General features: G+C 36.7%; 1 protein-coding gene across 6 annotated transcripts in view; it reads left to right on the forward strand.

The window, feature by feature from the left end:
- Positions 1–26,896, forward strand: part of LOC150091241 (RNA-binding motif, single-stranded-interacting protein 2-like) — a 662,097-nt gene that overhangs the window by 597,675 nt on the left and 37,526 nt on the right. For all 6 annotated transcript variants that reach the window (XM_090374864.1, XM_090374859.1, XM_090374866.1 and 3 more), the window contains one exon: positions 25,002–25,118. In XM_090374864.1, coding sequence (XP_090230990.1) covers positions 25,002–25,094 — 93 coding nt within the window. In that variant the 3' untranslated portion in view covers positions 25,095–25,118. The remainder of the gene's footprint in view (positions 1–25,001; positions 25,119–26,896) is intronic.

Below are 26,896 nucleotides of genomic sequence, written 5' to 3' on the forward strand. Positions count from 1 at the left end.
GCACCCTATACCAATCCAGCAAAATATCTCAGAGTGGCCTCAACTATATATATATATATAAAAGAATAGGTAAGTCTGATAAAGTTTGCATAGATGGAGGTGAAAAGCACACAAAGTGCCAAGGACTAGAAGAGTAAGGAAAGTAGAAAAAATAAGTATTGTAGGTTTGTAAAAGGCGAAAGAATGTTAATATCCTAAAAGCTGTGATGAATTAAGACAATTATGGGCTGAATTGCAAAGCCAATTAGAGGTGGGGAAACTGTAAAGTAAAATGATTAATACCAAATGATTAAACAAATAAAATAAAAATAAAAGGTGATAACGCTGTCATCAGACAGCTTTTTCACTATTGGGACTGCCTTGTCCGTACTGTTGAAGAATGTGCTAATTTTATTCTCTTTGCTTTTTGGCTTGTTTTTCACCTCTCTTCCACTGTTACGGACAAGTATAGAAACACAGTTCCTGATACATGATCAGGTGTAGTTCCCTGCTGAAATACCTATTGTATCAATATTTACTTCAACTGACATCAGATTTGCATTTTTGCTATCCCTGATAACTAAATTTGTCTGATGACAGCTTTATCACCTTTTATGTTATTTGTTTAATTATTTTACCTTACAGTTCCCCCACCTCTAATTGGCTTTGCAATTCAGCCCATAATTGTCTTTTAGGATATTAACATTTTTTTTGCCTTTTACAAACCTACAATATTTCTTTTCTCTATTTGCCTTACCCTTCTAGTCCTTGGCACTGTGTACTTTTCACATCCATCTACGCAAGCTTTATCAAACTTGCCTATACTTACATACTTTTGCATCCTTTACTGCTGCTGTGCACTTTTTGGTACATCTGTCATATCCTGCTTATTTATCATTTATATCCATCAACTGAAACTTTGATTTTATATTACATTTATATATATATATATATATATATATATATATATATATATATATATTATGTGTGTGTGTGTGTGTGTGTGTGTATTTACACAGAGTAAAATCCACTTACAGTGAAACCATTTTGACAAATATTTTCAGGCCTCAGATGAACTCCCATTATTTCTAATGCTTAATAAATCTCATTTGTATGAACTTAGTTTTAAAAAAAAACAGTTATAATTCAGTACGATTAAGTTATTTTTGAAGTCCACTGTGTATAAAATGTTTGTCTATGAAGAAAAAACTCTGCGTAAGTTATTATGGGTAATGCAAGAATTAGTAAACACCAAACTGTATCTTCATTAAACAGATGTAAGTGTCCTCCATTGGTTCCAGCTAGCTTATTGTTATCATACAGTATAAATAAACATGTCCTTTGTTAAATGAAGATTGCAGTAACTGAGAATTCTTTTTGCACTACAAAAAGGGACCATAATATTGTGAGAATAAAAGTTATAAATGGAATATGAATGTTTACTTTAACTCTCAATAGGTAGATTCCTAGTTAATTGAAATGTGGGTTTGTTTACATCACTTTTTCTTCTAGTGAAAAGCAGCATGGCTGTATGTCCAAAATTCATCATCTATGTCAAATGGATCTCATATAACTCGAAAAGAATGGAGAAATTTCATTTATTTCTAGTTAATGCAATATATGCAGTTTTCTCGTCAAGAGAAAATGCAAGTGCTGAAGAATATAGATTCTGGTATGAAAAAGGGAGATGGGGCAAAAAAAATTGGCACGACACATTATGATGTTTAATGTCCAAATTAAAAGCAGATCTGGGGTCCCAGCAAAAGAGCAATCATTGTACAGTTTGTGATGACAGCAGTGAATATACATTTTCATGGTTTCAGAAATATTCCTGTGAGTAGTCTATTCATTCAGCAAAAAGCATTGGAATTGGCAACAATGCTTGACTTGGACATGATTGTTTCACAAGTGTTGACTGGGTCATTAGGTTTCATGAATACCTTGAAACTGCTTTGAAATTAATTTGTGGAGTGGCAAATGGCTCCATTAGATAAAGCAATTTGATTGAAAAATACAGGAGAAATTATAAAGATTAAGGACTGCAGTTCAGATGACATTTTTAACACCAACATAACAGGTGTGTTTATCATTTGTTGCTGAATTATACACTTACTTAAAAGCTGATTACAGGGATGGTAGAAATGAAATTGAAGGAACAACTGACTGCACTTTTCTATTGCATCGCATTGGGAACTGAAAAGATAGCACTTTTAATCGGGAAAATCAATCAAGTTTTGTTGTTTCAGAAATGTTCTTTCCATCCCTAACAATTACCAGGCTGATCTATGTGCATGGATGACTCAAGACTTAACAAGTGGATGATAAAGGTTAGTGAAAATATGAAACAATTGGAATGCAAGGTTTTAATGCCGATGAACAGTTGCTCATAATGTAATTCTTCATTACCGAAGTGGTGTTCTGAAATGAATTCTTCCTAGTCATGACCTGCACAAAGAAGGTGAAATTAACATACAGCATGCAATTGATATGATTTTTGGAGCTTTGTGCATGCCTAAAAAACCAGTAATGGTGAAATGTTGGGGATAAAATAGGATTGATTCCAGTAGAAATGTCTAGAAATCTTTTTTGAACAATAAAGAAAATGGATGTTCAATTCAAAAAAGTGTGTGTGTTGTTGTGCAGACATTCCAAGCAAAGTTGGTTTACAAGAGCATGTGTTGGCAGATGACAATTTGCACATGAACTAAGAAATAGTAAAATTGTTGAAACCATGAGGAATGGCACAAAGTCTGAAGAAATTGATGATAAAGATGATAATGGTTACAATGAGGTGGATGTTTACTTATTGGAAAGCCAACAATGACCATCACAGACATCTGAACAGAACATTTATTATCCTATATCGCTGCCTCTGGACCATAGTGACATAGCTGCATTTTATTTAGCGTTCAGGATGGGCAAAAGAAAGTAAACTTGGCACATTTTAATGTTAATGAAAATACTATTTCATCTTTTTTTGAATAATAATCTTGTAATATAAAAGTAGAGGGTTCACTGCACATTTATAATGTGTATTGTTACTATATACTGAATTAATTATGGAATTTGACCTGTTTAATTAAATGATTAGGAAATGCATTTGTCTGAACCCAAAGTTCAGCCAGCGTCCTTGGAGAGACTTCCGAATGAAATTACTTTCCGAAAATATGTATAAAATTTTTATACACTAAGAATGGAATTAATACAATGTTTGTTTTTATTTTTATTATATTTTTAATGTTTGCTGTTGTTTTATTCATATTATTTTTCCAAATTTATGTAAAATAGACATGGTTAATGTCATTTTTATGAAATTAGAAATGAACAGTTTTGAGCTGGTAGACTTTATTCCCATCAGTATCCACCTTTCAGTTTATGAGTTGCTTCCTTTGCATGTCCTTAAAATTAAAAAAACGTCCTTTTGGTCTATTTCATAACCTTCATATTTCTGATCTATTTGTTGCCATCAACACAATGATTTACCATCCTGAAGGATCAAAGATGTCCACATGTTTTGCTGCTTTCTGAAAGTTTGCATGGATTGAGTTACATTCCATTACAGTATGACCCATTTCAAAAAAAGCAGAGATCAATGGATGGAATGTTAATGGCCTGAGTCAAATGGAGAAGCACAGTACACATGGTCCCATTGTTTCTGGCTACCACACACATCAGAAAACAAATACACAGTGCAGCCATCAGCAATTTTCTCCAGTTCATTAAATAAACAAAGCAATTTCTACTGATCCTGTTTTCCCCATCCCCTCATTCCACATGTAATATGCTGCTTTTAAGGAAGGAGCATTGTAAGCTGTAAAGTTGTAAACAGAGTCTATATTTATAGAAAATGGATTTTGTAGATGTTGCAGGGCACTATTGAACAGATTCAAATCAAATTCAAGTAAATCACATTCTCCCTTTATAGCTTTTCTTTTATTTTGTTTTTCAAAGATTTGGCAGATGCTTTATGAGCCAGACAAGCCTCATGGTCTTCTGTTTTTACCTGTTGCTGTGAAGAAGGTGTTATCAAAACAATAACATTGGTCACACTGAACCTTTCTTGGAATATGAAACTCTAGATTAAAAATTTCCTGTAGGGCCAAATTTTTTCTGGTTCAGTATTATCATTTTTACATTGGTTGCTGTACAGGTTGTACATTGTTAACACATTGAGATCAGCTGGCAGATACTTTTTTGCTTGAGCTTTGACAACAGCAGTGCAAAAGAACAGTTGGGAATGACTTGATATGGTTTCAGATCCTCTCTCTTTACATTCTTCCGACCATTTGACAGGTAATGTGTGACAACTGCTTTTATCAAAGGAGACAACTGCCTTGTTGTCTCATTTTCTTACAATGTTGTGTAAAAACATATCGAGGATATTAAGTACTCCTGAGAAGAAGCCAATGCAGACCTGGCTTCTTCTTTGGAGTATTTAGAAGAAAGTATTACTTGGATATTGTTCATCCTGATTTTATACTGGCACAAATTCATGCTTTAGGGACTTCTTTTACCCCCAGAGCCAGGTACTGTCTTTGTTTTTCTAGATTTTCCATGCTGCAAAAACTATTAAACATATATACCTACCTTCAGTCTCACTTATCTTCTTGTTACATTTCCTCGGCCACTTGAAACAGTATTGAAATAATTTTATATGTATTTAAATAATTTTTCTAGCATCCCTTGTCAACAGTAGATACACAGGCCTTTCTGGCCTCCTTGCTATTTTTTGTTACTTTCTTCCATTTTAATGGATTTTTTAGTCCCCCCCCATAGTTTTCTCAACCTCTGGTTCCATTTCTATCCTTGCAGATTCCTCTTCTCTTTCATGGCTTTGATTTTGTGAGGCCTGTGATGCATTAAGAAAAATGAAAAACCTTTACCTTCAGAAACAGCAATATGTGAGCCTTGTAATTTTTTTACTTGATTCTCTGTAGCTTCCTCTTCGTGGTGTCCTCTGCTGTCTCTTTAGTCCTATCCTCTGATCTTTTTTTTTTTTTTTTTTTTTTGTCTTGTCCTCAGCAGTCTGTTTAGAATTGGCCCCTTGCTTGTTGGTCTCTGGAAAAATGTAGATGTAAAGAGTTATTATAGATACAGATCAAGTAGATTTATATTGCAACTAAATAAAGCAAATTAACCAATTCTAAATCAGTAGTATAAAAAATGCTTTAGTCTGACATATCAAATAAATATGCCTTGAATGCTTTAAAAAAAACTTGAACAATAGTTTAACAAATTTTGAAATTAGTGAAAGAGGTGAAAGACTTGTGGAATTTGCAGAATCTCAAGGATTGTCAGTAATGAACACTTTTTTTCAAGAAAAGGGTGAACAAAAAGTGGACATGGAAGACATGGAACAACTAATGAAATCGACTTCATCCTCACTAAAAGAAGATATATTGTGAATGGTGTTACCATCCTGAACAAGGTAAATGTTGGAAGTGATCACAGAATGGTAAGATGCACACTTGATATAGATATAAGAAAAGAAAGGAAATAACTTACTCGAGTAAATAATACGAAGGTCTTTGAGATAACAGAAGAGGAGAAAAAGCAGTATGTACTGGAACTTAAGAACATGTTTTACCTTCTGCAGACTGCTCAGGACCAAGAAATCAATGAGGAATATTACAACTTTCTGAAAGTGATAAAGCCCAAGAAAACCTATAGGTAAAAAGAAATCCAAAGAAGAAAAAATTAGGCAAGAAACACTTGTCGTGATGAACCGAAGACGACAAATGAGGAGCAAGATAAACACTTGGAGAAAATTGAGTATACTGAGTTATGAAAAGCCATTAGAAAGAGACTCAGAGAGGACATAAGAAGATTTAACACAAGAAAAGTAGAACAAGCATTAAGGGAAACCAAAGGACTTAAATCAGCAGCCATGAGTAGTAATACAGAAAGACAAATGAAACTGAAGAATAGCGATGGTGTACTTACAAATAGCAGAAAACTACTACAGAGAATTATACAAGGAGCGTGGGAATGATGCCAACAGTGGGGAAGATGGATCACAAATTAGTAATGCATACGACATACCCGATATCCTTCCTGATGGGGTAGAACATGCGTTGAAGAATCAGAAAGCCCTGGGGGAAGATGAAGTTACTGTAGAGTTGTTAAAATTGGGAGGAAGAGACATGACTCACAAAGTGCATTAGAAAAGGTGTGATTGATGCCTGAGGAGTGGAATAATGCAATCATAGTTTTGCTGCATAAGAAAGGAGATAAATCAAAAATTGGAAATTATAGACCAATTAGCTTGTTATCCCACATTTACAAGTTGTTCACAAGGGTCATTACTAACAGATTAGAGGTTCATTATAGCCTAAGTTGCTAATGCGCCAATAAAACCCAAATCAAATCAAACTAACAGATTAGAAAGAATACTTGATGAGAATCAACCGAAAGAGCAAGCTGGCTTTAGGACAGGATTCTCAACTATGGATCACCTTCACGTAATATCACAGCTAATGGAGAAAGCAAATGAAGATAAAACACCGTTATGCCTGGCATTTGTGGATTATGAAAAGGCATTTGGCTCCATACAGCATAAGGCAGTGTTTCGGGCACTGGAAGGAAAAGGCATAGATACCCCATATATTATGATTTTGAAGAAAGTATGAGAATGCTACCTCCTTTATGAGACTAGTTAAAGACAGTGGTAAATTAAAAATTGAGAAAGGAGTCAACAAGGAGACACAATATCTCCAAAGTTGTTTAATGCTGTCCTTGAAGCTTTCAGAAGATTAGACTGGATGCAGAAAGGAATCATTGTGAATGGAGAGTACCTGAACCATTTATGATTTGCAGATGAAATTGTGGTCATAAGCAATGATCCCAAAGAATTAGAGGAAAATCTTAATCAGTTATGTAGTAGTTAGTAAGGATTTTGGACTAAAGATGAATATGGCTAAAACAAAAGTAATGATGAACAAGGTTGCTCCGGGCACCTGAGATTCAGGAGCACAAACTGAAGGAATTATCTATATCACAATCAGGGGCGCCAGGAAGACATGTTGCTCCCGGGCATTGACGACCCTAGCTACGCTACTGAAAGATTGACTACCTGCATATAATGGGGGCATACTGATACCACTTTCCCCCAGTTGTAGGATTGCCTAATTCCTGATTTGCATCCAACATAGCAATAAAATCAGATTATTACATTCCATGTATTGACTACAGATCCTATATAAGACATGTATGTAAGGAACAATGGACACTTCTATGGCAAGCTCAACTACAGAACAAGCTCCTTCAAATAAAATCTGAACCACAGTTATGAGCTTCCAGTTTCCATGTAAACAAAAGGGAAGAAGTCATCCTATGCAGAGCCCGAATCGGTCACAGCCCATTTTTATCTACTCACAGGAGATGAACTTCCGAAGTCTACACACTGCAAATCTTGGCCCCAAGTGCCAAGCGATCTTTCTAGTTCGATTTTCTAGCATTTCCTAGGGCGAGTACTAGTGCTTTAATAAACCCTCCACCCCTCGCAACGTTACTGCTAACCCTGCTTGCAACGTACTGTTCTCCTCTGCTGCTGATCACTTGGTCACTGGCACCGCTCCTGCCTCCACGTGGCAGGGCCAGTAACCTGGGAGAAGAAATCCCCTCTTCCAGGGCTAAAAGGAGCAGTGACAGATTGCAATGCATAACCATCGCTAGAGCCCCACAGGCTCCAGACCTATTACCTCGATCTCAGAACATGAGTTGAATCATCCGAAGAGACAACGGACTGAAAAACAGAGTGCAGATAAACCAGAATTTCTAATAATGCACTCGTTATCCACACAACCTGTCGGCAAGATATCCCCATTTCTAATACAGAAATGTTTAGAATTATTTGTTGGAACTCCTAAAATGGTGAAGCGTCTCCAATCTGGAGACCTAATTGAAGCTTCCAAGCCATTCAGAAAAACTGTTAAAATTGACAACATTTAACAGCATTCCAGTGTCAGTTACGCCCCATAACACTCTGAACACCTCTAAAGGCATTATCACCAAATGGGACTTACTCTCTGAACAAGAAATAATACAAGAGCTTAGTGAACAAAAAGTGACTCGTTCACAGAGAATCATGCCAAAAAAAAGATGCCAACCTACTACCAACCAGATCCATCGTTTTAACATTCAGTACTCCAACTCTTCCATCTTCTGTTAAAGCAGGTTACCTAAATTGCAAGGTTCAGCCTTACATCCCGAACCCCATTCGCTGCTTTAAATGTCAGAAGTATGGCCATTCTCAAACAGCATGCCGAGGTGATGCTGTGTGTCATCTTTGTGGTTCCAAGGAGCATTCTCTTCTGTACAGCTTCCACTCCTATTTGTCCAAACTGTAAGGAAAACCACCCTGCATTTTCTAAAGTGTGTGACCTTTGGAAAACAGGCAAAAAAAATCCAGAAATATAAAGTGGAACATAAAGTCACTTGCCCTAAAGCAAGTGCTACTAGCCATGTTTAGCCAATCATACGCATGTGTCACCAGAAGCAGCCGCTCAGCTGCAACTCAAACAGATGTCTCCATGGAACCGAGCATTTCCTTTGCTACCTGGGCGAAAACTGTGTTATCATGCAATAAGAAACCTACAGTCAACGAAACCAGCAATACGTCGATCAGCATCCCAAGTGATGCTATCTCAACCTTTGCCGAAACAACAAAATCAACTACCGTTGAAAATCAGAAAAGGGTGAAGCCATGAAATAGCAACATGGAAACTGATGTTCAATTAGAGGATGACAACACAGTACTAGAGTTACATGCTAATGATATCTTTGGATACAGGATGCCCAATCTTTCCCAGAGATAAAAAATCAAAACCGAGCAGACAAGAAACCTCAGAAAAAGTCAGATCAATCAAGCCCAACCAATGAATAAATTCCTACATTAGAATGGTAGAGGATTATGCAGTAATGTAGACGACCTCAGTGATTTACTAATTCAAACTAATGTAGTAGGTGTATGCTTACAGGGAACTTTTATCACCCCATGCTTCTATCAAATTCAAAAATTATACTATGTTTAGGCAAGACAGGGTTTCTGACTCTAATGCTCGTGGTGGGGTATCTATACTTGCGAAATCTACAATACTCTCAAGACATCTTCAACTACAAACCTCCTTACAAGTTGTAGCAGTCCAGATAGCATTGGGAATATCGTTAACCCTTGCATCCATTTATGTATCACCGAATTATCCTTGCTCCCAGGCTGAACTGGACAGTCTTATCACACAACTTCCACCTCCTATCTCTTGGCGAATTCAATGGTCACCATCCATTGTGGGGATCTTCCACCATAGATAGGAGAGGCCAATTAATCGAACATTCCTGGATAACCATAACCTGACTGTTAAATTCTGGCTCTCCAACTCATGTTCAACTACCTGCTACATCAGCCATCGACTTATCCATCTGTTCAGCATTTCTTTTTCCTATCAGCTCAATTCAAACACAAGTCGTGTCGGGGCGCCTCCGTAGCCAGGTGGGAAGGAGCAGCGGTGCGTAGCACACGCTTCTTGATTAGACTGGGGTTCGAGCCCGTCACCACCAAATACGGAGGATGCGGAAAGGTCAGGGTTGACCACCGCATATCCCGGAGCAATATGGCCTTAGTTGCTAATGCTCCTAATAAAAAAAAAAAAAAAAAAAACTAAAACTAACAAGTCGTGTCATACCCTAAAGGCCTTACTTCTTGGAACTTCCACAAAGCAGACTGGAAAACCTATTCCAGTTGTGTCATACTTGAAAAGCAATATGTACAGCATCACAATCTTGGTGACGTAACTGACCACATTACCAGCCATATATTATCTGCAGCAGAAATTTCCATTCCAAAATCTAACCAGTGCAAGAGTGTACACCAAAATCAGTGGTGGAATGAAGAATGCTCCAAAGCAAAGTGTGATAAAAACCGAGCTTGGAACCACTTTCGTAAATTCCCAACTACAGTCAACCTAATTGTTTACAAAAAACCCAGAGCTAAGCAAGACAAATTAGAAAAAAAGCAAAACCATTAGAAAAAATACTGACACTCGAATTATCTGGAAAAAAATACAAGTACTCAATGGGAAATTTCTACAGCTGCAATCACCAATAATACAATGGAATGTGCAGGAATTATCTTCCCCTACTGCAAATGCATTATCAGAGTCTTTTTATAACATTTCCGCCTCATCCTTTTATGTGACCTCCTTTCAACGCATTAAAACTAATGAAGAACCTCAAAATTGAATTTTCAAATGAGACTCTCACTTCCTTATAACTAGCCTTTTACTCTAGTTGAGCTCAAGGAATGCTTAAACAAATCATTAAATAGTGCAGCAGAACCAGATGGCATTCACTACAGTATGTTGAAGCATCTGTGAGAAGTTGGCAAATTATTACAATTCTATAACTGCATCTTTTCAAAAAATACTTATCCTCTCTCCTGGTGGCATTCCTATATCTGTGCTATTCCAAAACCAGGCAAAGATCCCATTCTGGTCCAGAACTACAGACCGATATCATTAACAAGCTGTTTGGGCAAAATCTTTGAAAGGATGGTGCATAAGAGGCTCACCTGGTTTCTAGATTCCCAGAATCTTCTTTCTGATCACTAATATGGCTTCCGTAAAAACAGATCTACCCTGGATTTACTTGTAAACAAAATTTGAATGCAACATATGAAATGCCTTCGTGAAACAGCATCTAGTGATGGTCAACCTAGATATTCACAATGCATTCGATACCACTTGGCATCATGACATTATTAAAGATATGCATCAGTTGGGGCTGAGAGGCTGTCTTCCTCAAATAATTCAGAACTTTTTAAAATTACGCACCTTTCAAGTCCGATATCGAAACATGCTGTCAGCATCTTGCATTCAGGAGGAGGGTGTCCCGCACAGTTCAATACTGAGTGCTACCCTATTTGCAATTCAGGTTAACAACATATTGGAAGATCTTCCAAAAACCATTCAAATATACATGTATGCAGATGACCTCTCTATATCCTGACAATCACAAAGTATGAATACTATCAAAAGAAAGTTGCAAATTGCTCTATTCAAAATAGAAGCCTGGACCTTACGCAGTGGATATCGTCTTGCTGAGCAGAAATCCACCACTACTCACTTCTGCAAACTACGGTCACTTCATCCTGATCTAAAGATTAATAACATGCCAAATACCCCTTGCTCACACTATCCGTTTTCTTGGCCTGTTGCTAGATAGGAAACTAAACTTTCAAGCATACATGACCTACCTCCGAACCATCTGCTTGAAGAAATTGAATATCCTCCGGTGTGTGTCATCTATGTCATGGGGTGCTGATTGACATACCCTGTTCCATCTTTATCGAGCTCTCATCAGGTCCTGCTTAGACTATGGTTCTCCAGTGTGTGACTCTGCAAGAAAAACTACTTTAGAGGGATTGAACACGATCCAGCACAGTGTTCTGAAATTTTCTCTAGGGGCCTTCAGAACCTCCCTTACATCTTCGAAGAAAATAACAACAACAGTGCTTCCCAATGTACATCATGTCAAACACAACTGATCATTCGCCATTTGCTAGTGGACTGTCCCCACTTTCAAAACATCCACTTAGACACCTTTCAATAAATTGTTAATGTGCAGTCTTCGATAAATTTAATGCAAGATTCTGGGAGATGATCCTAATAAAAAAGAACTATTTACTTTCCTAAATCAGATAGGAATATATCATAAAATATAGTTATTATTTCATATTCACAATTAGAAAGACATAATATGGCCCTAGCAGCCTATGTGTCATTAAACTCAAGAACAACTAGCATTAGTATTAGCAGAGGCATATGATGCAAGAAAACAAGCTTATGCAGCATCAGCCAAAAAAAAAAAAAAAAAACCACTTCACCCCTCCGTTCGTTCGAAATACCTGTCCAGCTGAGCCTTAAATTTATTTAGGCTATCAACTTCCACAACAAGGGATGGAAGTCTGTTCCACCAACCAACTACCCACTGGCTAAAGGCAAATTTTCACACATCTATCCTACATCTGTCTTTCCTCAATTTGAATTTATGCCCTCTCAGGTGATTATTCTGAGCAAGAGGAAGAATACCATCAGCATTGATCATGCTCAAACCATTCAAGGCTTTATATACGCCTATCAGATCACCTCGCCAGTGCCTAGTCTCTCGACACTGTAATTTGCAAAACTTAAACCTTTCTTCGTAAGAGCAGCCCTTTGTTCCATTCACTAATCTTGTTGCCCTTCTCTATACTCGTTCCAGCAGCTCTACATCCTTCTTGAAATGAGGCCTGCAGACCTGTATACGGTACTCAATGTGTGGCTGACCATTGCCTTATACAAGGGAATAATCACCTTCTTATCCCTGCTAGAAAAATTCCTGTATATCATTGACAAGACACCATGAGCTACTCTTGCAGCCTGTCTGCACTGCTCAGAAAAATTCATATCTGCCTGCACAATTACCCCAGGTCCTTTTCATTCTCTACCACTGTCAGTGTAGTATCACAGAGTTGATGCGTTCCTCTGGGGTTACTGTTTCCCATATGTAGTACTCTACATTTGTCAATGTTAAACTTCTTTGTCACCTCTCAGCCCATCTTCTCAACCTTTCCAGATCCTGTTGCAGCAGCCTACTGTCAGTAGTGTCCTTAACAACCCTGCCAACCTTTGTATCATCTACAAACTTCAACATTAAGCTTGATATACCATCATCAATATCATTTATAAATACAGGAAACAACAATGGTCCTAACACTGAACCCTGGGAACTCCACTAATAACATTAGTCCACGAAGAGCAGTGTCCATTGATTACCACTCTGTCTTCTCCCACTCAATCATCCTCAATTTGTACAGCAGTCTTCCATGTGCAACAGTATCAAAAGCCTTCCTAAGGTCCAAGTATATGAAATCAGAATTATTCTTTGCATCCAGGTCTGCTGTGACCACATCATAGTATCCAATTAAATTGGTCAGGCAAGAATTAACAAACCCATGCTGCGTCCTAACTATAGCTGAAATCTGGTCTAGATGATCCTGCAGTGCTTTTGACCAGTGCCTCCATTAATATCCCCAGAACAGAAGTTAAACTAACAAGTCTGTAATTACTTGTCATCCTTTGATTCTATTTTGTGAATTGGTGCCACATGCGCATATATCCAATCCATGGGAACCTCCCCTGTCCAAGGAAGCTCTCATAATTATGGCTAAGGGTTTGCTTACTTCCTTTGCTGATTCCTTTAATATAACTGGATAGATAGATCCAGTGGTGAGCTATAGTGGGCTCACGAGAGCCCATTGTTATTTTATTTTTTTTCAAAATTTGTGAGCCCATCGTTGAAGCGATTGTTTATTTTACAAATGAAATCCTGAATTTAATTATTGATAATCTAGAGCCGGAAATACGGTGGGAAAAGCGGTGCCCAATCCCCAGCATTTTAATGGCACAATCGACCAGTTATGTATTTTAAAATTGCTTCATTTTTGAGTTGATTACAGTCAGATCTCTGTTTAATGAACTTCTTCATAGCGAATTTTTTTGAATTCCCCTTGGTTTCTACAGAAACATTTAAAATTTATGTAAAAAGAACGGATTATGATAGACAACTTTGTGTGCATTATCCTCACCTCTGGCCTTTCAATAATTAGAAAGTGCTAATTAAGGGTGAAAGGGATTACTGTCCCAGAGCATTAATGGTGTCCATAAAATCTGTGCAGCCACATTTCGAGAAGTTGCGCTAGTTGATATGCTTTCCATAGCCAGTCAAAGTATTAAGAAGATTCTTGACACAGACAATAGTCTCTGGTCAACCTGTGTTGTGTTTCCCCTTTACTCCGACAAGAAGTCGTATGTTTTTCGGATAAGTGAGTGATCACGCATTTCAGTTTGTTTGTTTGTTATTTGGTTTTTTAGGAGCATTAGCAACTAAGGCCATATTGCTCCGGGAAATGTGGTGGTCATTCCCTGACCTTTCCGCATTCTCCGTATTTGGTGGTGACAGGCTTGAACCCTGGTCTAATCAAGAAGCATGTGCTATGCACTGCTGCTCCTTCCCAACTGGATACGGAGGCGCCACGCGTTTCAGTAAATTTTTCCGACATTTTGCACAGTATTCAAACAACCTAGTGATGTAGCAACGTTTTTGTGGTGAGGCAACTAAGATATTAAGGAAATTTTCTGAAGATGAAATGTTGGCAGATTTTGAAACTGCGTCGAGGCTTTCACTCTAAGGAAAATGTTCCAAAATATAATGGCATATAGGCAGTAATTAAAAAAAAAAAAAAAAAAAAACCAGCGCAAGTTAAGGATGATTGCTAAAGAACTTGATGTGGAAACTATAAAGATCAGTCGTGTGTTCAGGCCACGATGGGCAGCTTGTAGCTTACGGCAGTTCAGGGTTGGAGGAATTATCCTGCTTTGTGCAAACATTTTGAATCATAAAGTTAATTAAATATTCTGGATTATTAAACCAACTTTTCAATCTGGAATTTCTTAACGATTTTGCACTAATGATCAGCATCCTGCAGGAGCTCTCTTACCTTTCAGAAGCTTTACAAAGTCACAGCATCACTATGGTAAAAGCAGATAAATTAATTATTCTAACTATCAATGCTATTGCTAATTAGAAAAATTCTGAAGGAAATTATGAAGCTAAAATTGAGAGCACGTTGAAGTCGAAAGAATTTGAAGGAATCGAAAGTAAGAACGCATTTAAAAAATTACCTCGTGACACGTTATTAAGGATAAGTTATTAATGCAACAGTGTAATTTTAAATTAAATAAAGAAAATAATGATACTATTGACGATGAGGAATTGAAAGAAATTTTAAACATATGCTACCTGGAATCATGGAATATGAAATAATTTTCATCTCCGTGGCAAGACGGTGAAAAACAAATAAGAAATTTAAGTTTTCTGATAAAATATGAAATAAAAATTAATGATTTTCTCGAAGACAGTTTATCTTTAAAATCGAGTGAAATTCCCTCTTCAATTAAGAAAGCCAGAAATATCTCTGAAGCCATTGCGATTAGCAGTGCTTTCAGCCTAATGAATAATTTTGTATAAATGAATAAATAATGTTGACAGTTAAACACATTGCAGATTACGATGACCATACATCTAAAGGGTAAACCATTGCTTCAATTTGATCCGGATCGTTACGTCAAATTTTCACTCAGCTATTGAGCAAAACAGAAGATCGACAACAATTATTAATAAAGGTGTAAATTGCATATGGCAGTTTTTAGAATAAATTTTTCTTGAATATTTTTTATAATTTTTTTTATGTAATCTGTGATTATTGTGTACCTTTTCTAGCAGAGGTTTTTTTTTATGTAATATTTGTTTTTATATTGTAGAATGTTTTGTGATATGGGAAATATTTCATGTTATTTTTTATTCGCAATATTAAAATTTTATCATGAAAAAAAAAATGTATCCATTATATTTCCCTAGTTGTTAAAAAAAAAAAAAAAAAAAAAAAAAAAGAAAGAAAAAAAAGAGAAACGAGTAAAAAAAAGTGTTGCATGTACCGCACACGCACGGTAGATGGTTTTATGTGAATCCTTTGCGTTTCTTTTAGGTATTTTGATTTGTATATATTACAAAATAAAAGAGCTTTTTGTATTGTAAATGTTTTATTGAACATTCGCAAATTTTTATAATTTCTGGAAGACAAGATACTGTGGGAACTGGGGTTTTCTTAATTTTATCTTATTTAGTTCTATGGCTTTATAATACCCCCAGCTTACCTTGGACACTCAGTGGCTGTTGTTGTAAGTTAAATTCGCAACTGGGATCCTCACTCGCTTCCAAAACTCACAAGCTACCTGACTGCAATATTTATTTTTGTCGCAGAAGATTCTGGGCACAGGATGTATTTATTCTCCTTGTACAGGTTTGGACTTAGTGCAAGTTTTTTTGAGGGCAGTGTATAGAATAACGAAGCACTTATTTAAATTTCTAAACATAAAGGTTTATTTCCATATCAAAATTTACACAGTATTACCTCATTTAATGTTAAGAAATTGTATCTCCATCTTCCTTTTCAAATCTGTACAACTCTACTTTTAATTAAAATTAACTACAGGATCAACGAAACTTCCTCCTGCCTCCTTTTTATGTTTTTTTTTTCATACATATCTCTAATCATACCATTTAGTTAAAAGTTATAATCGCCCCTCTCCTTCTGCAAATTGTACGACACTACTTTAAATTAAAGTTAACTACAGGAACAAGAAAAACTTTCCTTCTCCTCCTTTATACATATTACATATTCATAATACATGTTTTTCAGTTAATCTAAAATTTTCTTTCATATCTTTTAATACACACAACACCTTTCCTCTAACAATCTCAGACTATACAACTCTCTGAAAACAATCCTTTTACCCTTACAAAATACTACTCCTCTAGCCAATTATCAATCAAATATCTACCCCTTTGTTTTTTCTCTTTCACAAACATATGCAGTTTACGGATACATATATTCCCCCTAGAGCAATTATACAACATAATCCTGAGCATATAACATATATTCTACATAATACCATTATATCAGAGATAGATAGTATCCTCTCTCTCTTCTCCCCCTCCCCCCATCTAACCCTGTCTCTTGCTATTTATTAGTGTTCTATGCTTATCTCAAGCTATCTGTTGACAAAGTAACAATTATCAGTCCTGAGCAGATTCTAACAATTAACCTATATAATTGTTGGCGACTTACTTTTTCTTGCCCTTTATTTTGCAGCCACCAGTAGATTAATTCCACTTTTGATCTCTTTTTCGCGGCCATCTTCCTTGTACCTGTCTTAAGATATTTCAGACATTTCTTTCCTAGATTCTCCTTTCGAGAAATCGATGGGTGATGGTCTGCATCCATTTATTTTCTTAATATAATGAGGATTGGACTTCTTAAGCATTCATCAATACACTTCTTATTTTTAGCGACTATCTTCACTCCTCCCACCTTTACATCAAACACAGGCATTTCCACTTGACCATTCTTTCAGACACGATGTTACAATACTATTTTTCAGACATTCACAAACCAAACATTTTTTTCTCACAACCTCTTTCTCCTCGTGCTCCTGCTTTTTGCTTTTTGTTTCCATTCTCCCGCCTTATTAACCAATCACTTCTCTTCCAACATCTCTACTGTAATTCGTCCTTCATCTATCTGAAATCTTTGTTTTCTCTTTGTGCTGTATGGCTGGGCATACATCTCCCCCCCCACCAAGTGCAAGGGTTGCGGACCGACTTCCTTCTGTAATTTCTCCTAACTGTACTTTCCCTTAATCCGGATGGCGCATTATAGCCTTAGTTGCTGATGCGCCAATAAAACTAAACCAAACCCTTAATCCGGTTCGTTCCCCTCATAGTCAGAAACAGGCTCTCTTCTGTTTCCCAAATACATTCTAGGGTCAGTTTCATTGTATGTACCAGAAGCTTAAGTTATTTTCCACTGCTCTACACATGCATAGGATTAATGACTAAATTGGGACAGTGACTTTATTCCTTTCCCAACATATCTTTCCTGCCATCACCTGCATTCTGAACCATTATTGTTAGAAATAAATCAAACTTGCCATCCATTGTCACATTCCGGTTGTTCTACTTGCTCATGCATAACTAATTAGCAATCTACTTCAAATGAATATCTGTGTGGATTTAGATGCAAAAGCACTTAGCTGTACCATCTGTCTGTTTAAAAATAATTAATTTCAAAAGACAGAAATTAATTATTTTTCTGGAGTTGTAAAATTGGGATCTTACAATACAATGGATTTGTGATAACTGAAGTAATTGATGTGTATCTGCGATTGCAATGTAATCTAAATGTCTCTAGAAAAAAAACACCGTCAATCAGAGTACCGAACTTGTAGTTGAAACGACATATGCAGCTGTTCGGGGCACCTAACCAGTGGTGTATTGGAGCCGGAACGCACTAGAACAATGTTCCAGTACTTTTCCTAAATCCATAATATAAAATCATTAAATTTATACACCTAATATTATGAAAGAATGGCATAATCAAAGGAGAAGTAGAAATATCTATTTTACCCATTGCTACTATTAATATATATTAATAGTAATCTTTGAAATTAATAGAAAAATGCATCACATGCTCTAATCACACTGCTAGTGAGTGCTCTGCACAGACTAGTAGTGTGAACATGGGAAGTGCCTCTGATCGAAGCCGGCCATGGATGACGTCACAGAAGTGACGTCATCAGCGGCAGGAAAACCCAAGGATGTTAAACATCAAAAAGTCAGCAAAACTGCGAGCCCATTGTTAAAATATTCACAGCTCACTACTGGATAGATCCCATCCATCTCAGGTGCCTTACTTATGTTTATCTTCAACAATTTCTGCTCAACTTCGCTCACGGTTATTAAAAAATCATTTAGCTTACTGCCAGAGTTTAATACAACTCTTGCATTACCCCTCCCAGAATAACTCCTCATGTGTAAATATAAATGCAAAATACTCATTCATGTTTGTTAGCTACCTGAGCAGGATCATCAACAGTTGAACCATCGATATCAAGCGGACCAATCTGGTTCATCCTCTTCCTTCTGGTGTTTACATAAGTATAAAACTCTTTGCCGTTTTTCTTTGCATCCTTTCCCAAGAATTTCTCGTAATCCGCCTTTGCCTGCCTAACCTTCTTTGTGACTTGATTACAGACCAGCTTATATCTACCATAGCTCCCGTGTCACCTGTTAATTTATATGTATCCAATTGGACCTAAACCTAGAACAGTATTTCTTAGTTGAAACAAAAAGCCTCGTAGCTTCCAAGATTACTTCCTTGAATGCTTCCCATTTAGAATTTGCTGTTGGTAACATCATCAGTTGGTCCCACTGTTTAGAATTTAAAAAAATCTCTGAGACCACCGTAGTCATCACTATCAAAGCAAAAACCCTTCCCTTTACCCCTGATGGTAGTTACTTCTTGGATTAAATCCCACATCAGCAGCATGCTGTGATCACTGCCACCTAGTGGTTCCTTTATCTGTAAATTATTAATGCAAGAATAATCACTGCTGATAATCGGATCAAGAGCATTACTCTCTCTGCTTGCCTCTCGAACATGCTGCTGTAGAAATCAATCATCCAATAAATCCCCAAATCCTTGCTAAGGCGTGAGTGACCAATCCACAAGTTTCAGTCAATATCTGGGAAATTAAAATCCCCCATTATAAGACAATCTGATTTACTCGCCCTATTTCTCTGTACAGTTGTTCATTGTACTCATCAGAGTCATTTGGCCAATAACACATTCCTACTCTCAATTTTGCTTTCCCAGTGCTTACGTCACACGAAACTGACTCAACACTGCACTGTCCATCTATGTCAACTGGATGCGCTTCCCTAGATTTTATGTTTCTTAACTAATAGCATAACTCCCCCTCCCTTCGTTTCCTGTACACATTGTACTTCCGAAATCCCAATTCTGCATTCCTTATATCTGTGTGACACCATATCTCTGATATCCCAACAGTATCTGCCTTTGATGTTTCGACCAACACCTGAAATTCATCAATTTTATTTACTAACTCCTAGCATTGGTGTAAATGCAAATATATATGCACTTGTTCGTATTTCTTAGTTAACTAACGCAGCCCATGTATTTACTTGTTGCGCGATGACTCCCAGCAGTGCAAGAATCACTTTCACCTCTGCCAGCGGCTACTGTTAATCTATTAGTCTGTAATTCCTCCCAAGCACTGCCTGCCTACCTAGCACTGCCTCGATATCATCAGCAAATATTCTTGCATGCTTTCTATTTAAGTGTATCCCATCCCTGTAGAAGCAGTCTCTCCTGTCAAGCACAGACCAGGTTGAGAAAAATTCTATACCATGAGCCTTGAACAATCTCTCAGTGCTGAATTGATTGACAAGGCTCTCATCTTATACTCCCTCCTATTGTGACTGGGTTAGAATTGCAGACAGTTTCAAATTCATCATCTTTAACTCATGGCTTTTTTCAACATTGATCTCTACTTGTTGAGTAATATATATATAAAAAGAGTAATCTAGGAAGAGAATAATAAATATTACTAGTTATAATTAAACTAAATTGCTAACTTTAGAGAAAGCAAACCTCTAGAGTTTTATTAAATTTTCTGTAAAGTTATCTTAATAATTAATTGATAAGAAAATATCTACTAGTATATATACACTTTTCATTTCTATTAATCGGAGAAAATGAAAATCTTATTTAATTTAAGAAGGGAAAAAATTTAACCCACTTGAATAACTCCTCATGTGTAAATATAAATGCAAAATACTGATATAACACGTTACAAATATATCAGCTAACTTTTTTTAGGGATAGAAATGGCAAAAGTTTATCAAATTCTAATGGGAAGCAAATTAATTTGTGATAACTGAGGGGGGGGGGGGGTGTAAACTGCAGCCATTATCAACCCGCTGCAGGAAGGAAGCCTCCTCAACAATTCATACTGAGGGAAAATGGGCCGTAATCTGCCATGCTGGTCCAGTGCCAGTTGGCAGATCAACCATATTTAGCAGTCAGGGGCTTAAACCCCTGTCTATTCAAAGAGTGTGTGTTATTGCACTCCTGCTCCTGACCACTCGGCTACGGAGGCCTGGAAGGGAAATTTTTGAAGCTAAACACGAAAAAGGCTGATTAGACCAGGGTTCGAGTCTGTGACCACCAAATATGGAGGATGCGGAAAGGTCAGTGAATGACCACCGCATATCTCCGGAGCAAAATGGCCTTAGTTGCTAATGCTCCTAAAAACCAAATAACAACAACGAAAAAGGCACCGGGGTGGCTGATACCTATCCAGTTACAGAAAGATAGCAAAAGAGGTTATTAAACCTTTAGGCATAATTAGGAGATCATCTTTGGATTGAAAGGAGGCCCCTATGCACCACAGATATGCAAAAATCCCCATATCATAAAAGAGAAGATCAAAGGATGATATGAGTAATTGCAGGCCTGTTAGTTTGATTTCTGTTCTATGGAAAATAATGGAGTTGCTGGTTAAAGAAATAATGAAGGACACCATTTCATTTAGATAGGAATCCAGTCATACTGGGCTAGCAAGGTGGGTAAGGTGCCTGCCTGGCAACCCAAAGGTCACGGGTTCGAATCCTGCCTCGGGCTTGGATCAAAGTACTGCAAAAACCTTGGGAGGTGCATTATGGCCACAGAAGCCGATGTGCCAACAACTACCAAAAAAAAAAAAAAAGTCATACTGCAGTCACAGCATAGATTTGCGAATGGGCAATCTCGTCTGAGCAATTTGTTAATGCACTGTGGTATCCATTCTTGATACTGCAGTGCATTAACAAAGGAACTGGTTGCAAAAAAATAATTTTGATAGTGTGTACTTCATTGCAGAGAAGCTTTTGATACCACTGCACATAAAAAAAATAGTTTGTCCAGTACAAACTGGAACAGTGTGCCATTGAGGGCAAGTTACTGCTGTGGATGATGGGAAGTGCTTTTTTGGACTAACGTTATTAGTTGGAATTGTACAGGATTCGGTGTAGGGTCCATTGTTGTTTTCTATGTTTATTAGTGATATAGATGAAGGCATATCAGGTTTGATGTCTAAATTTGCAGATGACATGAAGGTTGGTGGTTAATGTCCATAATCAGGGTAATCTGCTTCAAGAACTAGAAAAATTAGCCTCGTGGGTTGAAAAGTGGTAATTGAAGTTTGACATAGACAGATGCAAAGTATGCTACATATGGGTGACAGTATTCCCAGATTAACATAAAAACTGTATATTACCATATTTGGGATAGTGGGGAATGAAAAAGACCTGTTGCTAATTTCGCAGTCAAATATGAAGTTCTCTGAATAATGCAGACAGGCTGCTAGGAGAGCTCATGGGATTTTGTTGATGAGATGCAGGAATAAGGAGGCGATTATTCCATTGTATAAAGCATTGGTCAGGACATATTTCAGTTCTGCATACAGTTCGGGAAGTATTATTTTAGGAAGGGCATGATGCTGTTGGAATGAGTGCATAGAAGAGCAACAAGAATGGTGAAAGAAATGAAAAGTTTCAAGAACTGATGTCCTTCTGTACCAGGAAAGAATTCATTTATGCAAACAGCAGTGCCTTTTGAGTAGGCACCTGTCAGGAGATCCAGTTAAGCTTGTTTAAGGATTTGAGTGGATTGAGTAAGCATCAGTGCTGATGGAATCCTTCCTCTTTCTCAGACTATGTACAAATTCGGGTATATTAGCATCATTACAGGCGTATATGAGGCAAGAAAGCAAGCTTATACAGCATCCAAAAAGAATGGAGAAAAAAATGCTACTGATTTCACCCATCCATTCGCTTCACTCCGAAAGTTTGTTCAGTACTACCTTGAATTTATTTAAGGTATCAACTACCACAATGACAGATGGAAGTTTGTTCCAGCTATCATCTAGGTGCCTCTGTAGCTAGGTGGGTAGGAGCAGCATTTCGTAGCACACGCTTCTTGATTAGACCGGGGTTTAGACCTAAAAAGATATGTGCTCTACAACGTCATTTACATTTTTCCACCAGGCAGACTTACCCTTGTCCCATTCCACTTATCCTTTTTTGCACAATATATTTCCCATCTCCCTGACAATAACAGTCACGCCGACCGGAGAAAGAATGGAGAAAAAAATGCTACTGATTTCACCCATCCATTCGCTTCACTCCGAAAGTTTGTTCAGTACTACCTTGAATTTATTTAAGGTATCAACTACCACAATGACAGATGGAAGTTTGTTCCAGCTATCATCTAGGTGCCTCTGTAGCTAGGTGGGTAGGGGCAGCATTTCGTAGCACACGCTTCTTGATTAGACCGGGGTTTAGACCTAAAAAGATATGTGCTCTACAACGTCATTTACATTTTTCCACCAGGCAGACTTACCCTTGTCCCATTCCACTTATCCTTTTTTGCACAATATATTTCCCATCTCCCTGACAATAACAGTCACGCCGACCGGGCTATCCAGGTAGGTAAAGTGCCTGCCTGGCAACCCAAAGGTTGCGGGTTCGATTCCTGCCTTGGGCTTGGATCACAGTAAAATGCAAAAAAACTTTGGGAGGTGCATTATGGCCATAGAAGCTGATGCGCCAACAACTAACAAGGGGGAGGAAATAAATAAATAACAGTCACAGATAATACATTCAAACTGAGGAAGGGTAGTTGCAGGTTGTTTGTTATTTGGAGCATCTGGTGCTGCGTTAAGCCAAATACCAGCAACAACAGATGTTGTAGAGGTGATTGGTTTGAATATATTCAGCAAAGAAGTAGACAGACTGTTAGAATGGAATGACCGGGGAAATTGGGAAGTTTTTTTTTTTTCATGATGCTGCATAAGCTTACTTTCTTGCATCGTTTGCTAATGCTGATATCAGAGATTTCCAACCAAATACTGCATATACATTGCCGAGTTGTATGCTATATGACTAACCTTGTACCATATTAAAACCTACATTACCAAAGTTTTATGGTGTATACAGAATTGTAAAGTATACTACAGGCTCCATTAGAATGAGATATAATCCTTATACAATCCTGACCTAGGTCCAGCATAGCTCAAATAAACATTCTTTCTAAATGTTCATTTGAGATCCATTTCTGCTGGATCCAAAGCCACATTGGGATCAGGCATAATGTCCTGCCAGACAGTGCAGCCAGATCACCACAACCCCAGAAAAAACAGTCTATTAGTCCCCTATACAGACTACAGGCAAATCATATGCTTTAGATTATTCTCCTAGTGTATCAGATAAGATACAGCTTAATCTTACTGTGCAGAGGAGACTGCAGTCTCCTCTGCACAGTAACCATAGAGAGTATGTTGTTCTTTCTCGCTTTTCATAGGACAGCATTATCTTATGCATTCATTCCTGCTGAGAGCAAATGACCTCCTGTGTGTGTGAAAATTGTGACACCTTTTTAATGATTTGATGTATTTTAACTGAATGTTCATGTTCTATGTAAAATATAAAATACGAGTGCATTTTATATTTTACTGCTTTTTGTCATGATCTCTGTCAGATAAAATTCTGACAGTGACCACATATCAGCTATTTTTAGTTATTTAAAAGCATTGTCTTTTTACTCTCACTTAAAATATCTCTTTTATACTTTTTTACATATTTATCCTTATGCCTTTTTTCATCTTGATCTAATTCGTCACATTCATATTTTTAAATCTTACATGACCTGGTTTTGGCACGTTGTAGCCTTAGTTGCTGTTGCGCCCTAAAATCCCAAACTAAACCAAGATATTTCTGGTGAAGCTTATGAAATGCTCTTTTATCAAGACTATACAATAGAGCCATTGTTAAAAAACAGAGTGGTTGCTTCAAGGCAGATATATTGCAGATATCTTCCTTGAAGAGTAATAATCAGTTTATGGCTAATACATAGTCCAAAGAAAATCCTAGGTATGCTAATGTTTGAAAGTATACTGTATTTGTACACAGTCCTATGTCTGCATCTTAATATCAGTAAAATTTTTATTTTAAATTCCAAAGTATGGATTTAAAAAAATCTACTGCTGTTCTGCTTTTTTCTGATAAAAATTGTAAATATCATTATTTTCCTACATGATGAATCTTATTATTTTACTAACAGTTACAAATGTTGGGATTAATTAAGACTCCAGTTGAAAAGTTTCTAATTTTCTACTCTGCAATTTATATTATTAATTACTGAAAATTTTTTTCAGTAATTAATAATTACTGAAAAAAAATATTCAGCCAGCAGGTAAAAACATAAAGAATATTGTTTGCTCCCTTCCAACATTTGTGATTTTTTATGTATATTTCATTTATGCTTCAAAATATTGGTGACAGGAAGGTGATTTTGTTATACTGCTGCAATAGAATTTGAATTTCTTTTTAATTAGTAAATATGAAATTATTATAATTTCTGTTTTAGCTGATTCAAGCAGGTAAGCTTATTTGTTCTCTTAAGTTAAAATAATAGTACTATAATAAAAGTTACTGTATTTACTCTGTTTCTTTTCTTTAAATTTTAGGACCACATGAGTGCAAGTGTGCCTGGTAGTGGTTCCACTACAGGAACAGAGGACCAGCAACAGTCGTATCAAGCTTACAATCAAGCCAAGTGAAAAATAAAATAAAATAAAATTATGGTAAATATTTATTTATATTATTTTGTATTCCAATCATCTGCAAAATATGCCTAAAATCCCATTTTGCACTGTTATAGTTTCTTGTATTGTCCACTGGCAAGGGAATTTTCATTTGCTCTGATAGTACTATCATCCACCCTTTTTCTTGTAAATATTCCTTATTATTTGGTAGATGCATCTTCCTTTGATACAAAAGGAAGTGTATGTGCTCTTATGTAATATAATTAATATATAAATACTTTTTTCACTTAATTTTGACAGTACACTGTATATATTTAAGGGCTAAACACATACATTTTATTACACTTTTTGGATGGGCCTGAAATATGTATATGTCAAGCTTGCAGCCTGACAGGTTTTTTTTTTTTTTTTTTTTTTTTTCCCTTTGGTAACTGTAAAAATGGACACTATAGAAAAGAAAACTAAAGGAAGTATTACACTGGACTTAAAGGTAGATTTATTGGCACCAGTTTGATGCGTGAGAGAAGGATGTAGATGTAACAAGTTGCTTGCCTTTAGAACTGTTCATTGTTGACATTCTCTGAAAATGGAGACTGCAAAAGAAAAAAGTTGAATTCATTCGCCCCATTTCAATTGAACACTAAAATCAAAGAAGAATAAAGGTAACTGTATTTCTTTGCTAGTACAGTTTGCAGTATACTTAGTAATGTGATGCGTTTCATAAAGAAAATGCACATTTAGTCTCAAAACATATTTAGTCTGAACTGTGTAATGTCAGTAAAATGGGTGAATTCAAATTCCTGGTTAGTACAATTAATGCCGAATTAGGACAATCACAGAAATGTGGTACCACCCGGAAAAAGAGGATGATGATTTCTACTATGGTAGGTATAATGTATTTAAGAAAGCTATGGAAGATAGAAGAGGTGGTAAGGCCATCCTTTTTATCAAAAGTGGACTGAGTGAAGATAAGAGGTTTAGCTGAGCTGGAAGGTATTGCCTACCAGCATAAAATCTCTGTGGTGGGTGTAATCTACAGACAAGGTTCTCTACATGAAGGTAGAATGAGCAAGCAAGTGTGAATGTCTTATTATGGGTGACTTCCATCATCCCCTAATTGATTGGAATAAGTAGGAGGGAAGCTCACCATGAAGAACAGTTTTTAAATAAACTATATTATTATTCTTTTTAACAACATGTTAGAGAAAATATATTAGGGGCAAGAATATTATAGACTTCATTATTACTTGCGAATACGATCACACCATAGAGCTTACAGTACAAGAATTGTTGGTAGGTAGTGATTACACAGCCATTAGTTGGAAGATGGAGAAAGATGTTAGGTTAGGCACATGGGTTTTAATTTTAGAAAAGGGGGCTGCGGCAGTTTAAGGTACTACACAGAATCTATTAATTGGGCTGACCGCAGAGGAAGAGCAAATACATTACAATTATGGAATACCTTAAAAGCAAATCACAGAATGCATATGTTTAATATTATATATGCACATGAAATAATATATACTATTAAGATAATATAGCACAGGGAGGATGCCAAGATAAATGAATAGAGCTGGCCAGTCTGATAGGGCAGATAAGTTAGAGTTAGTGAAAGTACTGAAACCTCCAACAGCTACAGGTTGCTCTGCAATAGTACCACACATGAGGTTAAAGGGTTAGTATGAGAAATCACTGGCTAAGAGAGCAAAGAATGGGAATGGGGTTTTTCATATGTGAAATGTTTTTCTTATTTCAAATGCGAAAACAAAAAAGGAGAATCAGATCAGACCAAAAGATCCTTCATACTGAGGAAAGAC

Source organism: Mastigoproctus giganteus, chromosome 1 (assembly GCF_048544385.1).
Source record: "Mastigoproctus giganteus isolate SK-2022 chromosome 1, ASM4854438v1, whole genome shotgun sequence".
NCBI lineage: Eukaryota > Metazoa > Arthropoda > Arachnida > Uropygi > Thelyphonidae > Mastigoproctus > Mastigoproctus giganteus.